This window comes from Rosa rugosa, chromosome 1 (genome assembly GCF_958449725.1).
Source record: "Rosa rugosa chromosome 1, drRosRugo1.1, whole genome shotgun sequence".
NCBI classification, from domain to species: domain Eukaryota; kingdom Viridiplantae; phylum Streptophyta; class Magnoliopsida; order Rosales; family Rosaceae; genus Rosa; species Rosa rugosa.
This window is the reverse complement of record NC_084820.1, coordinates 57,636,334-57,657,737: the sequence shown is the minus strand read 5'-3', so window position 1 is coordinate 57,657,737 and position 21,404 is coordinate 57,636,334. Positions and strand designations below refer to the sequence as shown.

At 41.1% G+C, this 21,404-nt stretch overlaps 1 protein-coding gene and 2 long non-coding RNA genes across 5 annotated transcripts; 1 reads left to right on the top strand and 2 right to left on the bottom strand.

Annotated features, from left to right (window-relative positions):
• Positions 1-1,489: 1,489 nt before the first annotated feature.
• LOC133742765 (uncharacterized) lies at positions 1,490-3,275 on the bottom strand. The gene is made up of 3 exons (XR_009862726.1): positions 3,084-3,275; positions 2,584-3,002; positions 1,490-2,206 (listed from the first exon to the last, which is right to left on the bottom strand). It is a non-coding gene; the product is annotated as an uncharacterized LOC133742765 (long non-coding RNA).
• Positions 3,276-3,924: 649 nt separating this feature from the next.
• Positions 3,925-13,611, top strand: LOC133725648 (uncharacterized). 3 transcript variants are annotated; one of them, XR_009854517.1, is made up of 4 exons: positions 3,925-4,489; positions 5,249-5,323; positions 12,334-12,408; positions 13,410-13,611. It is a non-coding gene; the product is annotated as an uncharacterized LOC133725648 (long non-coding RNA). The 3 variants fall into 3 exon arrangements; XR_009854519.1 differs by lacking the exons at positions 12,334-12,408; positions 13,410-13,611 and adding an exon at positions 6,325-7,259 and having other exon boundaries at positions 3,927-4,489; XR_009854518.1 differs by lacking the exons at positions 3,925-4,489; positions 5,249-5,323 and adding an exon at positions 11,011-11,574.
• Positions 13,612-18,103: 4,492 nt separating this feature from the next.
• LOC133742756 (mitogen-activated protein kinase kinase 5-like) lies at positions 18,104-20,107 on the bottom strand. The gene has a single exon (XM_062170434.1). The coding sequence runs from the start codon at positions 20,019-20,021 to the stop codon at positions 18,480-18,482; it is 1,542 nt and encodes a 513-aa protein (XP_062026418.1). The 5' UTR covers positions 20,022-20,107; the 3' UTR covers positions 18,104-18,479.
• Between the last annotated feature and the right edge of the window lie 1,297 nt (positions 20,108-21,404).

The window sequence follows — 21,404 nt, the reverse complement described above, 5'->3', positions numbered from 1 at the left end:
CCTTTGCCAGTGTGCGTTGAGCGTGGTCGGACGGGATTCGTTTTCTGAGATGCTTCTAGATGTGCGGCGAGGCTACAAGCGTGAATGAGATCAGAAGCGAGTTGGTGCCCGGATCGATCCCGATTTGGCTACGGACTGGTGATGAGATCGGAAGAGTTTGGTGGCTACTGAGGGCTGACGGGGAAACTGGTGGCTGGGTGCAATCTGCTGTGACCTTTAGATTTGGAAGAGGATGAGGCTCAAATGCAAATGGGGCGGTTGCGAGGCTGGATAAGGAGGCGGGCGACGGGAGGACGGATTTACAGGTCCGTTCTGGTGGCAATCTCGTCGTTTGGTTTCGGTTGAGGCGCTGGCCTTGGTGTGTTGGTGGGGTGATTAACCAGTGTGCTACGACGATGGCGAATTCGTGGATGTCGATGGTGGCAGCGACTTTGTGGTTGTCAGTGGCGGCGGCGATGTCGTTCTTTGGTTGTGGTGCGGTGTTCTGCTCGTCACCAATGCTTTAGGGCTGGGCCTGGTGGCTAGGGCTTGGCATTTGGGCTATGTCCTTGGGCCAGATCTGTTGTTCATGTGGATGGGACATCTGGACATCTGGTGTTAGTTTTCTTGTTGTTAACGTTAGTGATCCGTGGGATCTCTAGTTAGCTTAAGTGAGAGAGAGAGAGAGAGATTGACACGAGATGTATAGTGGTTCACCTCCCGCCTTAGCGGGAGACTACGTCCACTTGAATGTTTAACTAGTGTGTGTCGAGCCTTGCGGCCCAAGGGGGATTACAAAGCATGTAATGGGATGGATTTGGTTGTGGAGTGAATGGTGTTTAAGTGGGAGGAGAGTTCCTTTTATAAGTCAAGGAAGCCATCTCCTTTACATTGTTTTCGATGTGGGACAAGTAACAACTATTCTAGTGTAGAAACTATTCTAGTGTGGAAATGCCTAGTTTGTGGAGGCAACTTTGCAAGGGCGGGAAGGTGGCTTCCCGGTGGCGGATTTGCGATTTCCGGATACCGTAGCGTAGCTTGAACATAGGGCTACACGATGCATGTCTCGGTTGGGCCTTGCCATGTCTTGTGGATGTCCCAAAGAGGGTGTTAATTATGCTTGGTGAGATAGCAAATACTCCATATTGTTGGAGGTATGTACACTTGTCTAGTTTTTCAAGTGGTCTTAGTGGCTTCGGCCTACTTCTAGTGTTCTATAAGCTTCCTGTTTTCCTCTCTTTGTGTCTAGCATTTGAGGTATAGTCTGGTACTATGTAGGTTAGCTTCTCTAGTCGTACACCAATTGAGGTCTCTAGGCGGCTAGGGTTGCTATGGCAAGAACTTAGATAGTTTTGGAGTTTGTTTCATTTGGCTAGGCACTATGAAATGTGCGTATTTTGTTTGTTAATGAGGGTCACCTGTCATATGTTTGGCGGCTTGTGCCAACAACTACTTTTAGTGTGAGACAGCGTATGATGTACGTGCCTTCTGGCCATGGATAAGTAATGAAGTTATCTATTTCTAAAAAAAAAATGAAGTGCTTTACATTAAAGAAGCAAAGAAATTGTACAAGATTTTGCATCCTCTTCAATAAAACCATGAGATTCAATGAGATAATGGAGACTTGGATTATAGGCTGCAACCATACCCATGCCTAACCCAGCTCTTCTCTTCAACCAAGGGCCTTCATATCTCAATATATGTAACACACTTTTACTTCTGATTCTCCAACGCTCTGCAATTGGTCCCATGGATTCAACCTCCTTTTGTTGACAAGCTACAGCAAATGGAAAGCTGAGATACGCTCCAAAGAATCAAGCTACATTTTACGCATTTCAAGAGTCAAAAAATCCCTAAATTACAAGAGTCAAGAAATAATTTCAATGGTTAAGAGCAGAGCAACTAAAACCGATTTGAGCAAAACCCCAAACCACATTCAATGCCAAGCTGATCAGCCACAAACAATCAAGAAATCCTTAATTTCAAGAATCCATATATCCCTATATTTCGATACTTCAAACCAGAAATTAAAGCCATATCACAAGTTACTGAGATATTCTTAGCAGCAGTTAGAGAAGGAAAGAGCAGAAGTTCAATGTAAAAGGATAGGATGGCGATACTAACTCAATCGTAATCGGGGCATTTGATCCACAATGGAATTTCAGTTAGAATATCTTCCAATTAAGTTACTTTTCTCCAGTTCATGTAGTGGCCTGATTACTGGGTCCTGCAACACAAGTATTTTAAGCACTACACAAATTAAGACCAAAACATTTCTGCTAATTTCTTCAGAGTACTTTTGCTAGCAGAGTTTAATATTGTACTCTAACCAATCTACTCACAATAAAAAAGAGACAGCTAAATAAAAAAATGAAAACGTCACCAGATTCTACTCAAATCCCAGAAAAAGAGTATTAAAGGAAAAACAATACAGAACCAAAATTGGTTGCAAACAAAGAACTCAAATACGAGACTAGAATTACAATTACAGAACCAAAATTTCTCATACCCATATGAGATGCAGATGATACCAAACACCATTGATACCCACTTCAGCACATAGTACCCAAAAATCCCAAAAAAAACTTCATTTACAGAGCTTACCTTCACTTTGTTGGGTTCCAATAGAAATCGTACTCCAGATTCCCCGACGCCTCATCCGTCATCGTTTCGGTGTGGAACTCTTCTCGCCTTCCTTCGCTAGAAGCCACAGAGACCAGAGTGACCAGTGACTTGTCGGAGGTCGCTAACGACGAAGAAGAAGAGAGAGAAGGTTTGCCTCTCAATCTGATAGAATGACATGTGATAGATGTCGACTTCTATTAAAGAAACCATCCTCGATTTCGTTCTTGCCTCCACCTTCTTCTTCTTCCTCCTCCTCCTCTTCTTCATTTTCCGCCACGTCATCATCATCAGACTCCTCCAATTCCTCGCCGTCCTCCTCCTTGGCTCACTCCATTTTCCAAGTAATACTAAAATGGGCTCACACTTCTTCAACACCAGCTACATGTTCTTCCTTAGATCTGAAGGAATTCAAAAAAAAAAAAAAAAAATCAGAAACAAGCCCCAATTGAGTTTGGGAGAGATGAGAGAGAAGTACTCACCCGATGATGGGCTCACCTGATGACCGGATTATTGGCATTGGCCTTTTCATCAATGAGTGGGGATGAAGAGAAGAACAGGAAACAAGATGAGAGATGAAGGGAGAGATCTGGGTTTGCGGTTAGGTTTCATTTTTTCCAAAAGAATGTTAAGTAAGGTGGGAAATTAGAATTTAGCTAAAAAGGGTGAGCGGGATTCTAAATTATAAGTAGAATTCTCACGGAAATCCGTGTGAAATACATATACACTTGCAACTGATATCTGTGTGTATTTACCTCGGTATCTAATAACTGTCATGTTAATTGTCATTCGATTGTTTACACAGAATTCTGTCTTTAATAGAGTCTTTCACACGGAATTCTGTAGCTAATGGTTATTTTTACACGGATTTCCGTGTTAACATTTCACACAGATATTCGTGTGTTACTCATTTCACACAGATGTCTGTACCAAAAACCAGTCAACCCTTTAAACGCTTCTACTTCCCTAAGGGGAGCCGACCCTTGAGGAGATAAAATGTAATAACCTAGTTTTTTTTAATCAAACAATTTGGTGGCAAACACCGGTTCCGTGATTTAAGGTTAGTGGACAATTGCATAATTTGAAGGCCGGTGCTTTAACATGATTATGCATGAGTGGAAGAACGAATCAATTAAGCTAAGAAACGAATTCTCTCTCTCTCACGTCCGAAACCACCCAAAACAGAGCAAAACTTCTCCAAACTCTCTCTCACTCCACCGGCCACCAATCAAGACCAGAACACTTCCTATAGCTTCGCCTCGACCTTGCGCAGCTGCAGGTGGCAGCCTTGAACCACGACATGGCCACCAGCGGCGGCGGGAAGCTCCGCCCGGTTTGAGCTCGTTTTGGTTCCAAGCTTGATATCTCAAGCTACCGGCCAACAATCCTCACCAAACTTCACCCACGAGCTCGCCTCAACGTCCTGAAGCTCCCAGAAGTGGCCTTGCACGGCGGCGCTACTCGTGGTGGCGGCTGGAAGCCAGACCCGATCAAATCGAAAAACCGAAGCTTCGATCGGTATATCTCGAGCTGTAGTGCATCGTTTTGATTGATTCTTTTTCCAGTGGGTTCCCCTTGATGTTGTTAACAACTCTCTAGAAGGCATCGAGGCCTGAAATTGAAGTTTTTACGTCGATCGGAGCCCTCGCCGGATTCTGCAAAATTCTGCAAATTTTCCGACCACCGAAGCTTTCGATCGGTATATCTCGAGCTACAGACCATATTTTTCTGTGATTCTTGAACCAATGCGTTCGTCTTGAGTTTCTTAACAACTCTCTAGAAGGAATCGAAGCCTGAAATTGAAGTTTTGACGTCGAAATCAAGCCTTGCCGGATTCTGCAAATTTCGCCGGATTCTGGAAATTTTCCGGCCACCTCGACTGTTCTAGGTAATTTCCGACCACTTCCTTTCGTTTTCAGACTTCATGCTAGTTATGAAAGTGGATCAACTCGTCATTTTGAACAAGTTTGTAGTTGACGACTTTTGCATCGGAGGTGGTTGACCGCCGCGTTGACCGCCGTTGACCGCCCACTGACCGCCGCTTGTGGCGGCGTATTCGACCATATTTTGAGTTTTTATTATCTAGGTGATGATCTACGCATCCTTACGAGCGTTTTGATATATAACATGGTCATGTTAGAAAAAGTTGATAAATAGTGGATTTACGTTTTTACGTTACTATTTACGGTTTTTTACGTTTTATCTTCGGTTTACGATCTGTGAAGATCAGACCATCGGTTTTACTTCAAATTTTAGTATGTTGATCGTATGACTGTCCCGATGACTTTGTGAGGTCACGGGCGAAGATCCGACCGTTGGATCTTCGTATAATTGAGAAATAGTTATTCGGAAGGCGATTCGTGAGAATCCGACCGTCGGATTTTCATATAATTTTGTGGAGATGTTAGTAAGGGCGATTCAGGAAGATCTGACCGTTGGATCTTCGTGATAATTTTGGAGGATGATCCTAAGGGCGATCCGTGAGGATCCGACCGTTGGATCATCATTAAATTCAGATCCGACCGTTGGATCATCGTTTAATTTGAATCCGACCGTTGGATCATCATTATATTCAGATCTGACCGTTGGATCGTCGTTTAATTACATTTATGAGTTGTTGGCTAAGTTAAGATCATTATTGGATTAGGTTATCGACGGATTGATTTGGTGGACGATTCGGATTGATGTATTTGGCTTTTTAGAAGACGCAGCTGGATTAGAGGTGAGTAAACCTCACGTGGTTCATATTACGAACCGAATAAATTTAATTACCTTATTTTGTCGTAATTGCGTGAAAATATTTATGGAATAAATATTTGTTTTAAAATCATATGGACTTGATCAACTACGGTCCATGGGTAAGTAAAATGATTTTTACTATACAAATGAATTTCTCAGTTTTATTGCATGTGAACTATAGTTGGTATTAGTGATTATCCCTGAGCGGATAATTACGTATATATATATTTACGTGATTATATGTGAATGGTGTGACATTGAAGAGTGTGGAATTGGGATGATTAAATTATTATGAATTGACATGTGACTTACCATATTTTTATGTGATGAACATGATTGATGAGTTCTTGTTAATATTCAAGATTTACATTGGAGGATGTATAGAGTTGGAGAAAGTAGGATTCTGAGGACGAGGTGTCCGAAGTTCGACGGTTAAGGATAACCGGAGTGTTTGTGTACTGAGGACGGGGATGTCCAAGGTGCGACGGTTTATTATTAACCGAAGTTGTGTACTGAGGACGGGGATGTCCAAGGTGCGACGGTTTATTATTAACCGAAGTTGTGTGCTGAGGACGGGGATGTCCAAAGCGCGACGGTTTATTATTAACCGAAGTATATGGTGCTGAGGACGGGGATGTCCAAAGCGCGACGGTTATAGTGTTAACCGAAGTATTTTTGCCGTTGCTTGACCCTAGGCCAAGGTGTCAGAGGTAACGAGGCAGTTAGAGCTCTAACGTGTTATGGGATGGGACCAAAGTGGTGATAGTGTTGTGAGATAGGACCAAAGTGGTGATATTGAATTGGTTTGACGTTTGCGTCGTGGATGTTGAGATTGTTGGTTGTGTTGTCGAGTTATAAGAATTGTAATTTAAAATCAACAGTTCTTTCTTGTTTACTCATACGAGCTTTAAAGATTTCTTTAAAGCTTACCGGGTTTTGTGTTGTTGCCAATTCCCGGTGCACTATTAAATTCAAATGGTGTAGCGGGAAATCCTACAGGTCAGGAAGATCAAGGCGGAGATCGTGCGGGTTAGAGTTTTTGTTTCAGTTTACAGCTTTGTAAATTGTGAGATGTATTATTAAGAGGTGTGAAGTGTGGTTGTTGTGAGAAAAAAATTCAGGACGTTTATTCTATTAAGTTGTATAATTCATGTTTCGGATTTTAATTGTATTTAAAATTCGGGGCGTGACAGTTTGGTATCAGAGCGTAAGGTACATATTTGGTGACGTGTCAATACCTTCCGAGTGATGGCCCGTCTGCAGCGGATCCCCATCGTGCGCTCTTCGGTATTGGCTAAGTCATTGGGTATGTGTGAGTGTTGGAAGTTGTTTAGGCCGCTAAGTCGTTTTAGGAACGTTAACACCTTCCCTGTAGTATTGACTTGGTTAATATGGACTTGTATTTGACTTATACTGTGTTTTAAGTGTTATACGTGTATTAGCCAAGCATACTATATTTCTTAGGTGTTGAATATTCGAAGGAGTAGTACTTAGAACTACAGAGTTGTCTTGTAGGTTCGTATTTGAATAAGTTCAGTTACCGCGAGTTATAATCTTTAAGGGATGGAAACCTTCGGATTTAACTCTATTGAGTTAGGGTGATTGTTTTATGGAAGTGAGGTTCTTTTGGATGTTGAGGTGTTTGGTTGAAGGCATGATGTTGGCCTATGCACGTACCTAGTGTGGATACGAGTATGAATTGATGGAATTTTTGCCTTATTAGGTTGGATATACAGATGTTTTTGATTTGATTCTTGACTCATGTGGAGTGGTGGGTAGTATTGCGGTTTGGGAATGAATTATTGTGGTTAATTCTTCCATGTGTTTGTAAGTTGATGAGCAGGGTTTAAGTTGTGAGAAAGGAGTTTGATCTCGTGTTTGAGTGATTGAGACGAACGACTATATATTTGAGGTTGTTTTGTGTTTTAAGTTTATGTGGACGGGACACTTAAAGTTTTGAAATAGAGTTTGATTTTTAGTTGATAGATAATGGGGAGAATTAGAATCAACTCTTTGTTAATGATCTTGGACGAGAGTGTGTTTCTATGGTTATGGATTTTAGGTGAAATGGTTAAATACAATTTTGGGTATTGATGATAGTGACATGATTGGGTATCCATAGTGGTTCAAGTGAATTACTATGCGGTATGGAGTTGATTCGATGTATGAATCGTGAAATCTTAGGGTTGAATTATGGTAAGTTTGATGGAGCATGTTTTAGAGGGAATGGTTGAGATTTTATATGACTAGCACGAGTAACTCTAAGGATGTGAGTTTTCCTAGTTAACTCAGGAAGTGTTTAGCTTTATTAATCCCTAATTCTAGCGACGAAATTATTGTGTTTGGTTTGACTCAGAGGATACTAGCTTGACCTCTGTGCAACTTAATTGATTGTTTGTGATAAATCATTATGATTGATGTGTGCAGCAGAGTTGTCAATGGTTTTGAAAATAGTATTGGGTGACCAAGGTTGATCCTTGGTGTTGTTGTTGGTTTAACAAAAAGAAGAAACGACATACATGCACACCATCTTATTGATTTAATATTACAAAAAGGAAATTGGAACTACGCTATACTAAGCCTAATTGGTAGCTCCGGATGGGTTGAGGCTGAGCTCAAGAGAAACGTTAGAGCCACTGTTGTAACCGCCTGAGCCACCAGAATAGTAACCAAATGCGCTACCTTCCTCAGAAGTAGTCTTCGGGTTACCAAAGACGTCCTCGCCGTGCACGGGGAACAGAGGAAGAGTTTCAACCTCCTGGTGATCTCCTCCTCGTTGTTGCAGGGATGTTTGTCCTCCTGTTGTGCCAAAAGAGTTGTACTGGTATTAGTGTTGAAGTGTGAGGAAGAATATGAAACAAAATTTAAATCAAGAAATCCTTCATTACCAGTAGAATAGGTGGAACCAAAGTTGAGATCAATGGATCTACCATCATCAGTAGAACTAGTAGACCCAAAATTGATGTCAATGGATCCACCAGCTGGCCCAAAATTGATGTCGATGGATCCACCAGCACCAGTAGAACCAGTGGACCCAAAATTGAGATCAATGGATCCACCAGTACCAGGAGAACTAGTTCCCATGGGCACTTGAGCAGCCTGATTGCACCTCTTCATCTGCTTCTCTCGAGCCCTGACATTCTGGAACCAAAAATAAATGTTCTTGCCCTCAACCTGTCCATACTGTTGCAGCTGGAGACAGATCTCGTGAATCTGCTCTGTAGTTGGGGTCTTAACTCCCTTGTCGTAGTAAAGATCCCTGAGGATCCTTATTTGATCTGGAGTAGGAACCCACCTGGCACGGCTTCGCCAGAAATCTGTGTTGGCACTACTCCCGGCTGCTTGGTTGTTTCCTCCATCCTCGATTTGTTGCTGGGTTTGTAGCTCCATTAGTTGCAGAGTTCGTGGTTCCATGGTGATGAGTTGAGAGGAAGTGTAAATTGAAGAACGAAGTTGTTGAGTGTTTGTGGGAGATTGACCTTAGAAGGATTAAGGTCGATGAAGGGGTATTGGAGATCTGAAAGTTCAGAGGAAAGAAGAGATCGAATCTTCAAATGGAAGAAAAGATCTGAGAGAGAAGGATTGAAGATTTGAGAGTGAAAAAAAACCTGGGGATTTGAGAAGAGAAAGGCTGAAGAGTTGAGAGAGAAAGGCTTGAGCTCGGAAGAAAATTTCTTTTCCTTTGGAGTGAACAGTCGCGTCTCCAGAATGCACCTATTTATAGAACAAGGTGAGCAGATCTCCACCGTTGGATGAACGATCTCAGAATTTGAATCCACGCGTTGGATTAAAGTCGCCCCGAAACCCGGAAAAGCTGTTGGCGCGTGTTGAGCGTGTAAGGGGACCGAGGGAATCTCGAGGCGCTGTGGCAGACAGCTGTAGCCGAAAGCAGATTTGACTGCCGTAAATCACGGAAGGGATAAGCCGTGACACAAGTGGGCCGTACTTGGGCCTGTCTCGGATCAAGGCATCACTGTAGCTGTGGGTGGAGGCCTGATGGGCCGAGTTTCAGAAACAGTTTTGGATGAGTTGGGCCGGATTTCTGAAACAGTTTTGGATACGTTGGGCTGGGTTTCTGCAACAGTCTTGGATGTTTTGGGCCGAATTGTTGAAACAGTTGAAACAGTTGGTTTAAATAAAAGGATTGGTATGAATAATAACGTGAGCAGCCGTGCTCGAGTGGTTGAGTGTAAAGTTCGTGTACAAGAGGTCTGAGGTTCGAACCTCGCCTCTCGTTTATTTTTATTATGTTCGTTTATGACATAATAAGTATAAAATTTGTACACATTTTATTAAGCACAACTTGTGCTCCAGTGGTTGGGAGCGAGGCATTGGTTTAAAGGGTCGGGAGTTCGAGACTTGCCTCCTGATATATTTTATTTATGTTCGCTTAGGACATAATAAATATAACGCGTGTGCTTCTATTAATGAAAGCAGCTCTTGCTTCAGTGGTTGGGAGAGAAGCATTGGTTTAGGGGGTCTGGAGTTCGAACCTTACCTCCTACAAATATTTTTGGATCCCGTATATGCTTGATATACGGACGCATATACGGTTTGTACGGTATGCATACGTATATATGGTCTGTACGGTATGCATACGTATATACAGTTGTACGGTATACATACATATATACGGTCTGTACGGTATGCATACGTATATACGGTATGTACAATTTCATACCGTAGTCGAGCTGAAAGTTGGTGGGCCGATTGGTAGGCCCAAATAGTAAGCCCAATTGTTCGGCCGAATGGTAGGCCCAAATGTTAAACCCAACTTGTTTCGGGCCGGTTCGAAATGTGAATGGTTCGGTTTCTTCGGCCCAATTGGCCAGCCCTAATGCTTAGCCCAAGGATTGAGCAAGCCCAAGTCATCATCACTGGGTGACATGTTTTATTGGCGTGCTTTTGAGAATGATTTGTTTTGAGTGATGCTAATTGAGAAGCGAAACGCTTTGTGGGAGTGTTTACTGTGCTTGTATGCCAGTACAGGATGACGATCTGTGTGAAAACAGCTATATGTGCAATGCCACGTGGTGATTTGAGTGTGGGTTGCTTGAGGCAATTGTTGTGTTGTAATTTTGAGAAATGATGCGGTGAAGGAATGTCATGTTGATGACTTAAGTGGGGATGAGGATTTCATTTGTGAATTCTCGTTGTGTGAGTTTACGTTTGTGATGAAAGGATTTAGTGGCCATAGGAATGTATTTTTATACAAAGGGCTGTGGTTTTGTAGATTACTACAGTTTTGGGAAAGATGGAGATTCGATGGTTAGGTTAACTGTAATCGAGAGCAATTAACTTGCGCTTAAATTTCGGGACGAAATTTCTTTAAGGAGGGTAGATTGTAATAACCTAGTTTTTTTTTATCAAACAATTTGGTGGCAAACACCGGTTCCGTGATTTAAGGTTAGTGGACAATTGCATAATTTGAAGGCCGGTGCTTTAACATGATTATGCATGAGTGGAAGAACGAATCAATTAAGCTAAGAAACGAATTCTCTCTCTCTCACGTCCGAAACCACCCAAAACAGAGCAAAACTTCTCCAAACTCTCTCTCACTCCACCGGCCACCAATCAAGACCAGAACACTTCCTATAGCTTCGCCTCGACCTTGCGCAGCTGCAGGTGGCAGCCTTGAACCACGACATGGCCACCAGCGGCGGCGGGAAGCTCCGCCCGGTTTGAGCTCGTTTTGGTTCCAAGCTTGATATCTCAAGCTACCGGCCAACAATCCTCACCAAACTTCACCCACGAGCTCGCCTCAACGTCCTGAAGCTCCCAGAAGTGGCCTTGCACGGCGGCGCTACTCGTGGTGGCGGCTGGAAGCCAGACCCGATCAAATCGAAAAACCGAAGCTTCGATCGGTATATCTCGAGCTGTAGTGCATCGTTTTGATTGATTCTTTTTCCAGTGGGTTCCCCTTGATGTTGTTAACAACTCTCTAGAAGGCATCGAGGCCTGAAATTGAAGTTTTTACGTCGATCGGAGCCCTCGCCGGATTCTGCAAAATTCTGCAAATTTTCCGACCACCGAAGCTTTCGATCGGTATATCTCGAGCTACAGACCATATTTTTCTGTGATTCTTGAACCAATGCGTTCGTCTTGAGTTTCTTAACAACTCTCTAGAAGGAATCGAAGCCTGAAATTGAAGTTTTGACGTCGAAATCAAGCCTTGCCGGATTCTGCAAATTTCGCCGGATTCTGGAAATTTTCCGGCCACCTCGACTGTTCTAGGTAATTTCCGACCACTTCCTTTCGTTTTCAGACTTCATGCTAGTTATGAAAGTGGATCAACTCGTCATTTTGAACAAGTTTGTAGTTGACGACTTTTGCATCGGAGGTGGTTGACCGCCGCGTTGACCGCCGTTGACCGCCCACTGACCGCCGCTTGTGGCGGCGTATTCGACCATATTTTGAGTTTTTATTATCTAGGTGATGATCTACGCATCCTTACGAGCGTTTTGATATATAACATGGTCATGTTAGAAAAAGTTGATAAATAGTGGATTTACGTTTTTACGTTACTATTTACGGTTTTTTACGTTTTATCTTCGGTTTACGATCTGTGAAGATCAGACCATCGGTTTTACTTCAAATTTTAGTATGTTGATCGTATGACTGTCCCGATGACTTTGTGAGGTCACGGGCGAAGATCCGACCGTTGGATCTTCGTATAATTGAGAAATAGTTATTCGGAAGGCGATTCGTGAGAATCCGACCGTCGGATTTTCATATAATTTTGTGGAGATGTTAGTAAGGGCGATTCAGGAAGATCTGACCGTTGGATCTTCGTGATAATTTTGGAGGATGATCCTAAGGGCGATCCGTGAGGATCCGACCGTTGGATCATCATTAAATTCAGATCCGACCGTTGGATCATCGTTTAATTTGAATCCGACCGTTGGATCATCATTATATTCAGATCTGACCGTTGGATCGTCGTTTAATTACATTTATGAGTTGTTGGCTAAGTTAAGATCATTATTGGATTAGGTTATCGACGGATTGATTTGGTGGACGATTCGGATTGATGTATTTGGCTTTTTAGAAGACGCAGCTGGATTAGAGGTGAGTAAACCTCACGTGGTTCATATTACGAACCGAATAAATTTAATTACCTTATTTTGTCGTAATTGCGTGAAAATATTTATGGAATAAATATTTGTTTTAAAATCATATGGACTTGATCAACTACGGTCCATGGGTAAGTAAAATGATTTTTACTATACAAATGAATTTCTCAGTTTTATTGCATGTGAACTATAGTTGGTATTAGTGATTATCCCTGAGCGGATAATTACGTATATATATATTTACGTGATTATATGTGAATGGTGTGACATTGAAGAGTGTGGAATTGGGATGATTAATTTATTATGAATTGACATGTGACTTACCATATTTTTATGTGATGAACATGATTGATGAGTTCTTGTTAATATTCAAGATTTACATTGGAGGATGTATAGAGTTGGAGAAAGTAGGATTCTGAGGACGAGGTGTCCGAAGTTCGACGGTTAAGGATAACCGGAGTGTTTGTGTACTGAGGACGGGGATGTCCAAGGTGCGACGGTTTATTATTAACCGAAGTTGTGTACTGAGGACGGGGATGTCCAAGGTGCGACGGTTTATTATTAACCGAAGTTGTGTGCTGAGGACGGGGATGTCCAAAGCGCGACGGTTTATTATTAACCGAAGTATATGGTGCTGAGGACGGGGATGTCCAAAGCGCGACGGTTATAGTGTTAACCGAAGTATTTTTGCCGTTGCTTGACCCTAGGCCAAGGTGTCAGAGGTAACGAGGCAGTTAGAGCTCTAACGTGTTATGGGATGGGACCAAAGTGGTGATAGTGTTGTGAGATAGGACCAAAGTGGTGATATTGAATTGGTTTGACGTTTGCGTCGTGGATGTTGAGATTGTTGGTTGTGTTGTCGAGTTATAAGAATTGTAATTTAAAATCAACAGTTCTTTCTTGTTTACTCATACGAGCTTTAAAGATTTCTTTAAAGCTTACCGGGTTTTGTGTTGTTGCCAATTCCCGGTGCACTATTAAATTCAAATGGTGTAGCGGGAAATCCTACAGGTCAGGAAGATCAAGGCGGAGATCGTGCGGGTTAGAGTTTTTGTTTCAGTTTACAGCTTTGTAAATTGTGAGATGTATTATTAAGAGGTGTGAAGTGTGGTTGTTGTGAGAAAAAAATTCAGGACGTTTATTCTATTAAGTTGTATAATTCATGTTTCGGATTTTAATTGTATTTAAAATTCGGGGCGTGACATAAAATTTCAGAAATTTTTACATTAGTTGATATAGCTTCTACCCATGAGAGCATGAGAGTTTACAGATCAAAAAAATAAGTTACGAGTGAGTGGTTATGAGCATATTAGTTTTATGTAGTATTTAAGGTTTAGGGTTGACCTACTAGGTCGAAACCCAAACGACGACGAAAATAGCTGAAATTTTGAACATAACCATTTATTCTTATCATGACAACATCCTACGGTCGATTTTAATAAAGTCTATTTCCTACGCATTGTTGCTTATGGAATGTATACTTTTCATTACAACTAATAAACTAGTTATACCACATTAGTAGACATATAAGAATTTTGTGCAATCCAAAAAATAAAAATTGAAAATTGATAAATTTGACATTACCCATCTATTTATAGCGTATTAATAGGTATGGTGTAAAAAAATTAGGGCTAAATACAAATTACTACCCTGTGGTTTAGGTCCAAAATCAATTCAGTCCCTGAACTTCCAATTTCATCAAAAACACCCCTGCACTTTCAATTTTGATCTAATAGGTCCAATTTGTTAGTTTTCAGACAATTGAGTTATTTAACTTGTTAATGTGGCTCATATATGGCCTATGTTTTATGATGTGGTGTCGAGGTGGTCTGCATAGTCAATTTAGGAGTGAGTCATACTATTAAAAATAAATAGTTTTTCAACAAATAATCCAACTATAACTTGAATCCATAACAGAATATTAACGAATTGGACCTATTAGATCAAAATTGAAAGTGCAGGGGTGTTTTTGATGAAATTAGAAGTCCAGAGACTGAATTGATTTTGGACCTAAACCACAGGGTACTAACTAGTATTTAGCCCAAAAAATTAACTCAATCCGCCGTTATTTCAATATCAAATAAAGTGGTTAACCTTATATACACATATACTTCCCTAAGGGGAGTTAAACCACGAGGAGATAAACTTTTCAAAATTTTTACATTATTTGGTATACCTCATATTCATGAGAGTATGAGAGCTGACAGATTGAAAAAAATAAGTTGCGAATGAGCGGTTATGAGCATATTAGTTTTATGTGGTATTTAGGGTTCAGGGTTGATCTAGTAGATCGAGACCTAAACGATAACAAAAATAGCTGAAATTTGCACCATAACTATTTATTCTAATCATGACAACATCCAACGGTCGATTTTGATAAAATCTATTTCCTCCACATTGTTGCTCATGGAAGGTATACTTTTCATTACAACTAATAAACTAGTTATACCACATTAGTAGACATATAAGAATTTTGTGCAAACCAAAAAATCAAAATTGAAAATCAATAAATTTGACATTACCCATCTATTTATAGTGTATTAATAGGTATTGTGTAAAAAAATTAACTCAATCTGCCGTTATTTCGATATCAAATAAGTGGTCAACCTTATATACACCTATACTTTTTCACACGGAATTTTGTAGCTAATTGTTCTTTTCACACGGATATCCGTGTGAAAATGTTTTAGTTTTTACACAGACATCTGTTACTGTTGTTTATTCACACGGATTTCGGTGTTAACATGTCACACAGATATTCGTGTGATATTCATTTCACACAGAAATCTGTACCAAAAACTTATTGTAACGGAAATCCGTCCCTCCATAAATCATATAACATAAAAAATTAACGATTTCTAAATAAATTAATTTATAATATGTACAAAAATCCGTGTGAAATACATTTTTAGCAAATGTAAAATGTCCGTGTGTATTTATCTCATGTGTTATCCTTTTTTGTTTTTGTTTTTTTACAACAGTATCCACAGTAATCTGTGGGAATATTCAAATATTGAGCGGGAATAAATTGATTAACCCGCCCTTAAATTTTGAAACTAAATAATTAGTCATTAGCTTTTATTTTTATTGATAATAATTTTCTTTCAAGTTATTTTGCCACATAAATCCGTGTGAAATACTTACACATTTGTAACGGATATCCGTGTATATTTATCTGAGTAACACATGCAATTGTCATTCAATTGTTTGCACGGAATTCTGTCTCTAATAGATTTTTTCACAAGGATATCCGTGTTAACATTTCACACAGATATTCGTGTGTTACTCATTTCACACAGAAATCTGTACCAAAAACTTATTGTAATGGAAATCCGTCCCTCCATAATTCACATAACATAAAAAATTAACGATTTCAAAATAAACTAATTTATAATACGTACAGAAATCAGTGTGAATTCATTTGATTTTCACACAGAAATCTGTGTGAAAATGTTTTAGTTTTTACACAGATATCTGTTACTGTTGTTTATGCACACGGATTTCCGTTGATATTGTTATTGTATAAATTATTGTGGACCCAATTATGCTCATTTCACACGAATTTTTGTTAGTATTTCTATTTCACACGGATTTCTGTGGCTTTTACTACAGTAAATCCGTGTGTGTTGTTATTTTGCTAGTAGTGATACTAGCTATTGGACCGTTACCCGGCCTATACCAATCAATCACATAGCCAAAAATGAGTACAATTGCGGAGAAGGGTGAGTCCCATAAGCTATTCCCATTTCTGGTAATAACCATCCATTCACAATATATCAATGACACAAATGACATATATATGTGTGTGTGTGTGTGTAGAGGGCCCTTCCACTAAAAGATCCATTTTTTGGTCTTTTATAGATATAGGGTATTAGACTAACTTTTCAATCATATTTCGGCATCTCAATCGTTCAGTTTTTAGGTCCTAATGTGTAAATCATTTTTGCAAATTTTCAGCCAAATTGGTGATCGTTAAGGTATCAAACTAGAATAAATCAATGAACAAACCAAATCTGTCAAACTTGAACCGTTCATACTTATAATCTTAAGTCGCCGTTTTGAATGCCTTAACGATAATCAATTTGGCTGAAAATTTGCATAAGTGATCTACACATTTGGACCTAAAATCTGAAAGGTTAAGATATTAAAATATAATCGAAAAGTTGGTCTAATGTCATGTCCCTAAAAAAAACCAAAAAAAGGAAGGGGCTGTGACCAGTTACCCATTTTTAGCCCAAAAAATGCCCACTTACTCCACCAAGAGTTTTATAACCCCATTTACCCAATCTTACATCTATTGACATTTTAGCCCCTGTTAATTAAATTAAAACCCATCCATCTCTTAGCAGTCTCTCTCTCCTTCCCAAACTCTCTCTCTCCCCCCCCGATCTCCACCTCCACTCTCTCTCTCTCTCTCTCTCTCTCTCTCTCTCTCCTCCCCATGATCTCCACCTCCGGTCTGTCTCTCTCTCTCTGATCGCCGCGCCGGAGATGCAGTCCAAATCTGAACACGACGATGAAGCTCCAGTCGGCGATCCAACGTTCTCGTCGCCGTTCGATTGATCGGCGATCCAGCCACTCCAACGTCCTCGTCGCAGTTCATCGGCAATGTGTCTACTGCCCCTAACGCTGCCCCTAAACCCTAAACTTAACACGAAGACATTATTTGGGGGCAGTAATGTGTCTACTGCCCCCCACTAAACCATTATTACTGCCCTCCACTAAACCATTAAAACTTGCCCCAGTTTTGTGAAGGGTTCTGACTTCGTATGAAGACATTATTTGGGGGCAGTAATGTGTCTACTGCCTCCCACTAAACCATTAAAACTTGCACCAGTTAAGTGAAGGATTCTGACTTCGTATGAAGACATTATTTGGGGGCAGTAATGTGTCTACTGCCCCCCACTAAACCATTAAAACTTGCACCAGTTTCAAGGATTCACAGTGTATTGCACTTTATCACAAACAAATCAACAAGAGATGATTACTGTCTCCTAAGAAAGACATTATTGGGTGGCACTAATGTGTCTACTGCCCCCCAATAGACCATCAAACATTACACCGCTTCCTATGTTTCGCAGATTATACAAGTTATTCACACTCAAAACAACAGATAATGTCTAAAAACCCACATTATGAGGGTCAATATTCTGTCTACTGCCCCCCACTAGACTGACACAAACAACACAATTTTTTTCATTTATCAACTACTGCAATTTAACACTACATTTACTTTGGAATAACAGTTTTCAGTCCGTCAATAAATAAAGCAGTCATCATTAGCCCCCAATACAAAGTCTACTGGGGGGCACTAATGTTACAACTTTTATGGATATGACTGCACAATAGCAGATAGCCATTTTCAGTCCGTCGTCGATTCCTTCAGAAGGTCAACCCCGGCCTCGCCGAGCTTCTCAGCGACGAGGACCGTCGGCTTGGCGTCGAGCCTGGCAGCGGAGAGCACGACGACGAGTTTCGGCGCGGCGATGGCTAGAGCAGGCGTCGTGGGCGACCTGCCGGAGGGATGGAGGGAGGGAGAGAGAGATCCGACGTCTTCTGGAGAGAGAGAGAGAGAGATAGAGAAATCGGTGAGGGGGGAGGAGAGAGAAATCGGTGAGGGGGAGAGAGAGAGAGAGAGAAACTGAGAGTAGAGAGATTGAAGGAGAGGGCAAAAAAGTCCCAAAAATTAATAAAAAGAATTAATTGGGTAAAGGGGAAATAATCCCTTAGAGTGTTTTGGGTAAATGGGGTTTAAAAACTCTTAGTCGAGCAAGTGGGCACATTTTAAGCTAAAATTGGGTAAATGAGCATTTTCCCAAAAAGGAATCCCTCACTAAAAGGGCCATATATAAATATATATATATATATATATATCCTTAACTGATAGACTAATTAACAACAGAACACTACTAAGTAGTAAAGCTAAAACCAAAAGAGCCCATTTCCCCAGTTCTAGCTTCTTCATTATCATCCTTATCCAAGAAATCAATATCATCGAAACGATGAACGATGAACGAGTAATAAAATAAAATAATGAATCAATAATCGTAAAACAAGCATGACGTACTACTGATCAACCTGGGTCTGTCCACCGCCATTGCCAGAGATGAATGGGTGCTGCAACAACTGAGCCGCCGAGAATCTTTTATTCGGCTCTCGTTGCAAACAGCAAGCAATGAAATGCCTGAACTCTCTGGACGCAGTAGAAGGAGCTTCAGGAGGCTGAGACATACATATTACCCAAGTTAAGCGGAACCAGTATCCTTTTTGGTAACGATCCACAGAGAAGGGGTACCGACCTACGTAAATTTCCAAGATGCTGACCCCAAAGCTCCAAATATCGCCGGCGTAGCTGTCGTACTTGCCCTGATTGAGATCGGGGTTGATCCTCTCCGGGCTCATATAGGCTATATTTCCCACACAAGAGTTACAAGGGTCCATAGTCCGCGCCAAAACTTTTCCCACGAAATCAGCAATTTTGACTTCATTTCGGGTGTTGATCAAGAGATTAGCGGGCTTGATATCGCGGTGGACGACGTGCCGTCTGTGGAGATAGGCCAAGCCGGTGAGGATCTGCCGAGCCAAATTGGAGAGAGCTTTCTCGTCGTGGATGTACTTGCCCTTTAACGAACCTCCGTCCATGAATTCTAGCAGCACCTGTATCTCGCTGTTGTGATCGAAAATGTCGTAGCACTTGACGACGTTAGGGTTAGCAACTTTGCGGAGGACTTGGAACTCTTCGAAGATCTGACGCCGGACCGAGTTCTCAGGGTCTCCGTAGATCACTTTCACCGCGTAGAGCCGGCCCGTCGGCTTGTGAACGGCTTTGTAGACCGTGCCTCCGGCTCCGCTTCTAATCGGTTTTTTCTCCCGCTCTATATCCGAGAAGTTGATCAGAAGTGACTCCGGTACCGGAAGAGCCGAGCTGGGAACCGGAAGAAGAGGCTGGGGTACGGAAATTTGGTCCATGGAGAAACTCTTACCATGTTTTACCCGGTGTATACTTTTACCGGTTGAAGATGATCGGCCAGACCTCGTCAACATGCTTACACGAAGCCGAGCTGATCCGCTTCTGATCCCGTTGATAGCCCGCTCCGGCTCCAAGAAGTTGATAGGAAGTTCCTCCGTCGGAGTCGAGCTGGGAACCGGAGGAAGAGCCTGGGGTACGGAACTTTTGTCCATGGAGAAACTTTTACCATGTTTTACCGGGTGTATACTTTTACAGGTTGAAAATGATCGGCAAGACCTCGTCAACATACTTTTACGAAGCCGAGCTGATCTGAGTTGATCACCCGCTCCGGCTCCAAGAAGTTGATCGGAAGTTCCTCCGTCGGAGCCGAGGTGGGAACCGGCGGCGGAGGCTGCGGTACGGAACCGGAGGGGGAGGTTGAGGCTGCCCTGATTGAGATAGGAGTTGATCGCCCGCTCTGGCTCCAAGAAGTTGATGGGAAGTTCCTCCGTCGACGGAGCCAAGGTGGGAACCGGAGGGGGAGGCTGGGGTACGGAACGTTGGTGCATCGACAACATGCTACGAATCTTGTTACGAAGCTGCTTTGTCCAGTGTTGATTAGAACTTGAAGGTGATTCGCAAATACTTCTCGTCGACATTATTGCTTAATCAACTTTTGCTTGCTTAATCAGTTCTTTATCTTGATTAGAAAGCGTAGGTTTTTTTCATTGCTTTTATAGTTGCAGATATGCAGTTTCCTTGGCATTGTTGCTCTTCCCTGATTTCTAATCATTTTTTACCATAGCAGCCTTGCTCTTCTCTGACTTTTCAAAAACAAAGAAACTTTTGTTGTTCGGTCAGCAAGAAAGAAACCATGCCAGTCGATTCTTGGACCAACCGACCCGACCAACAATTAATTTCAAGTCAAAAACCTGTCATGCCGAAACCCGCTTGCAAGGATAAGTAAGGGTTGTTGTACAAACGCTGTGTGGACTCCAACAACCTTCCCGGAACTAAACTATAAGGTTCACTGAAATTCTTAAAAAGTACAAAAAACAACCTATTCAAACCAAAGAATTTCTGCACATGACAACGTCAGTAGGGACGAGACTATGCCCACGGGGCATCTAGAACATCCAAGATTCCAAGTCACAGCTAGCCCTAATTAAGTAGCTAGATGTAGCTTAATTTGGTGCTCAGTCATATGCGCAATGAGTGAAAGTGTATCCTATACTTTGATTTTGTGATCGATTTCGTAAAGTGCAACCAAATGTTTACGTCCGAAATGTTGACGAGAGACTTTAATACGAGAGACAATGTTGACGTCCGAAATCCTCATATTTTATCACCTAGTGAGGAAACTTAAGCTGCAAATTAATCAACTCTATGCAATTCGAGTTCGGCTCATTCTGATTCAATTTCGAGTCATTCAACTCATGTTTGATAGAAACACGAGTCGAGTTTGAACTCAATATTACACTCGATAGGACGATGATCTGAGCTTGAACCCTAAGATTTGTGGCCTCAATCTTAGGTGTCATGCCATGTCATCTACACACATCAACTATTTGTCAAATCATGCCATGTAACTTTTGAGAAAAATACCATTTTATCCTTCCAAAATCTAATGACTTTTATTTTGGCTTTCTAAAAAAAATTATTTTAGTTTTTTTTTTCATTTTTTCTTTTCATTACACTCATGCTTAGATTTAAATAACAAATTTTTTCTCCAATCAAGAATAGAAAATTTTCATGTAATTCAGTCAATGGATTTGCACATAAATTCGATCACAATAGATTTGCTTAACACATGTATATGAATTCAACCTTTGTTGGGTTCTTGTAAATTTTGAAAATATAGTGTGAAAAATACATATTCATACGATTATATATATATATATTCTTTTGTTCATTTTTTTTTCTCTTTATTAGCTAGGGTTTAAACGTTATATTTGAGTTTTTTATTTTTTTATTTTTTCCCCCATATATTTAGATTGTAGATGATAATTAATGGCTGCTACTAAGTACTAACATGAAATTTT

What these genes read in the sequence shown, in the direction of transcription:
- LOC133742756 (XM_062170434.1), bottom strand. Translation starts at nt 20,021, where the DNA reads ATGTCGACGAGAAGTATTTGCGAATCACCTTCAAGTTCTAATCAACAC.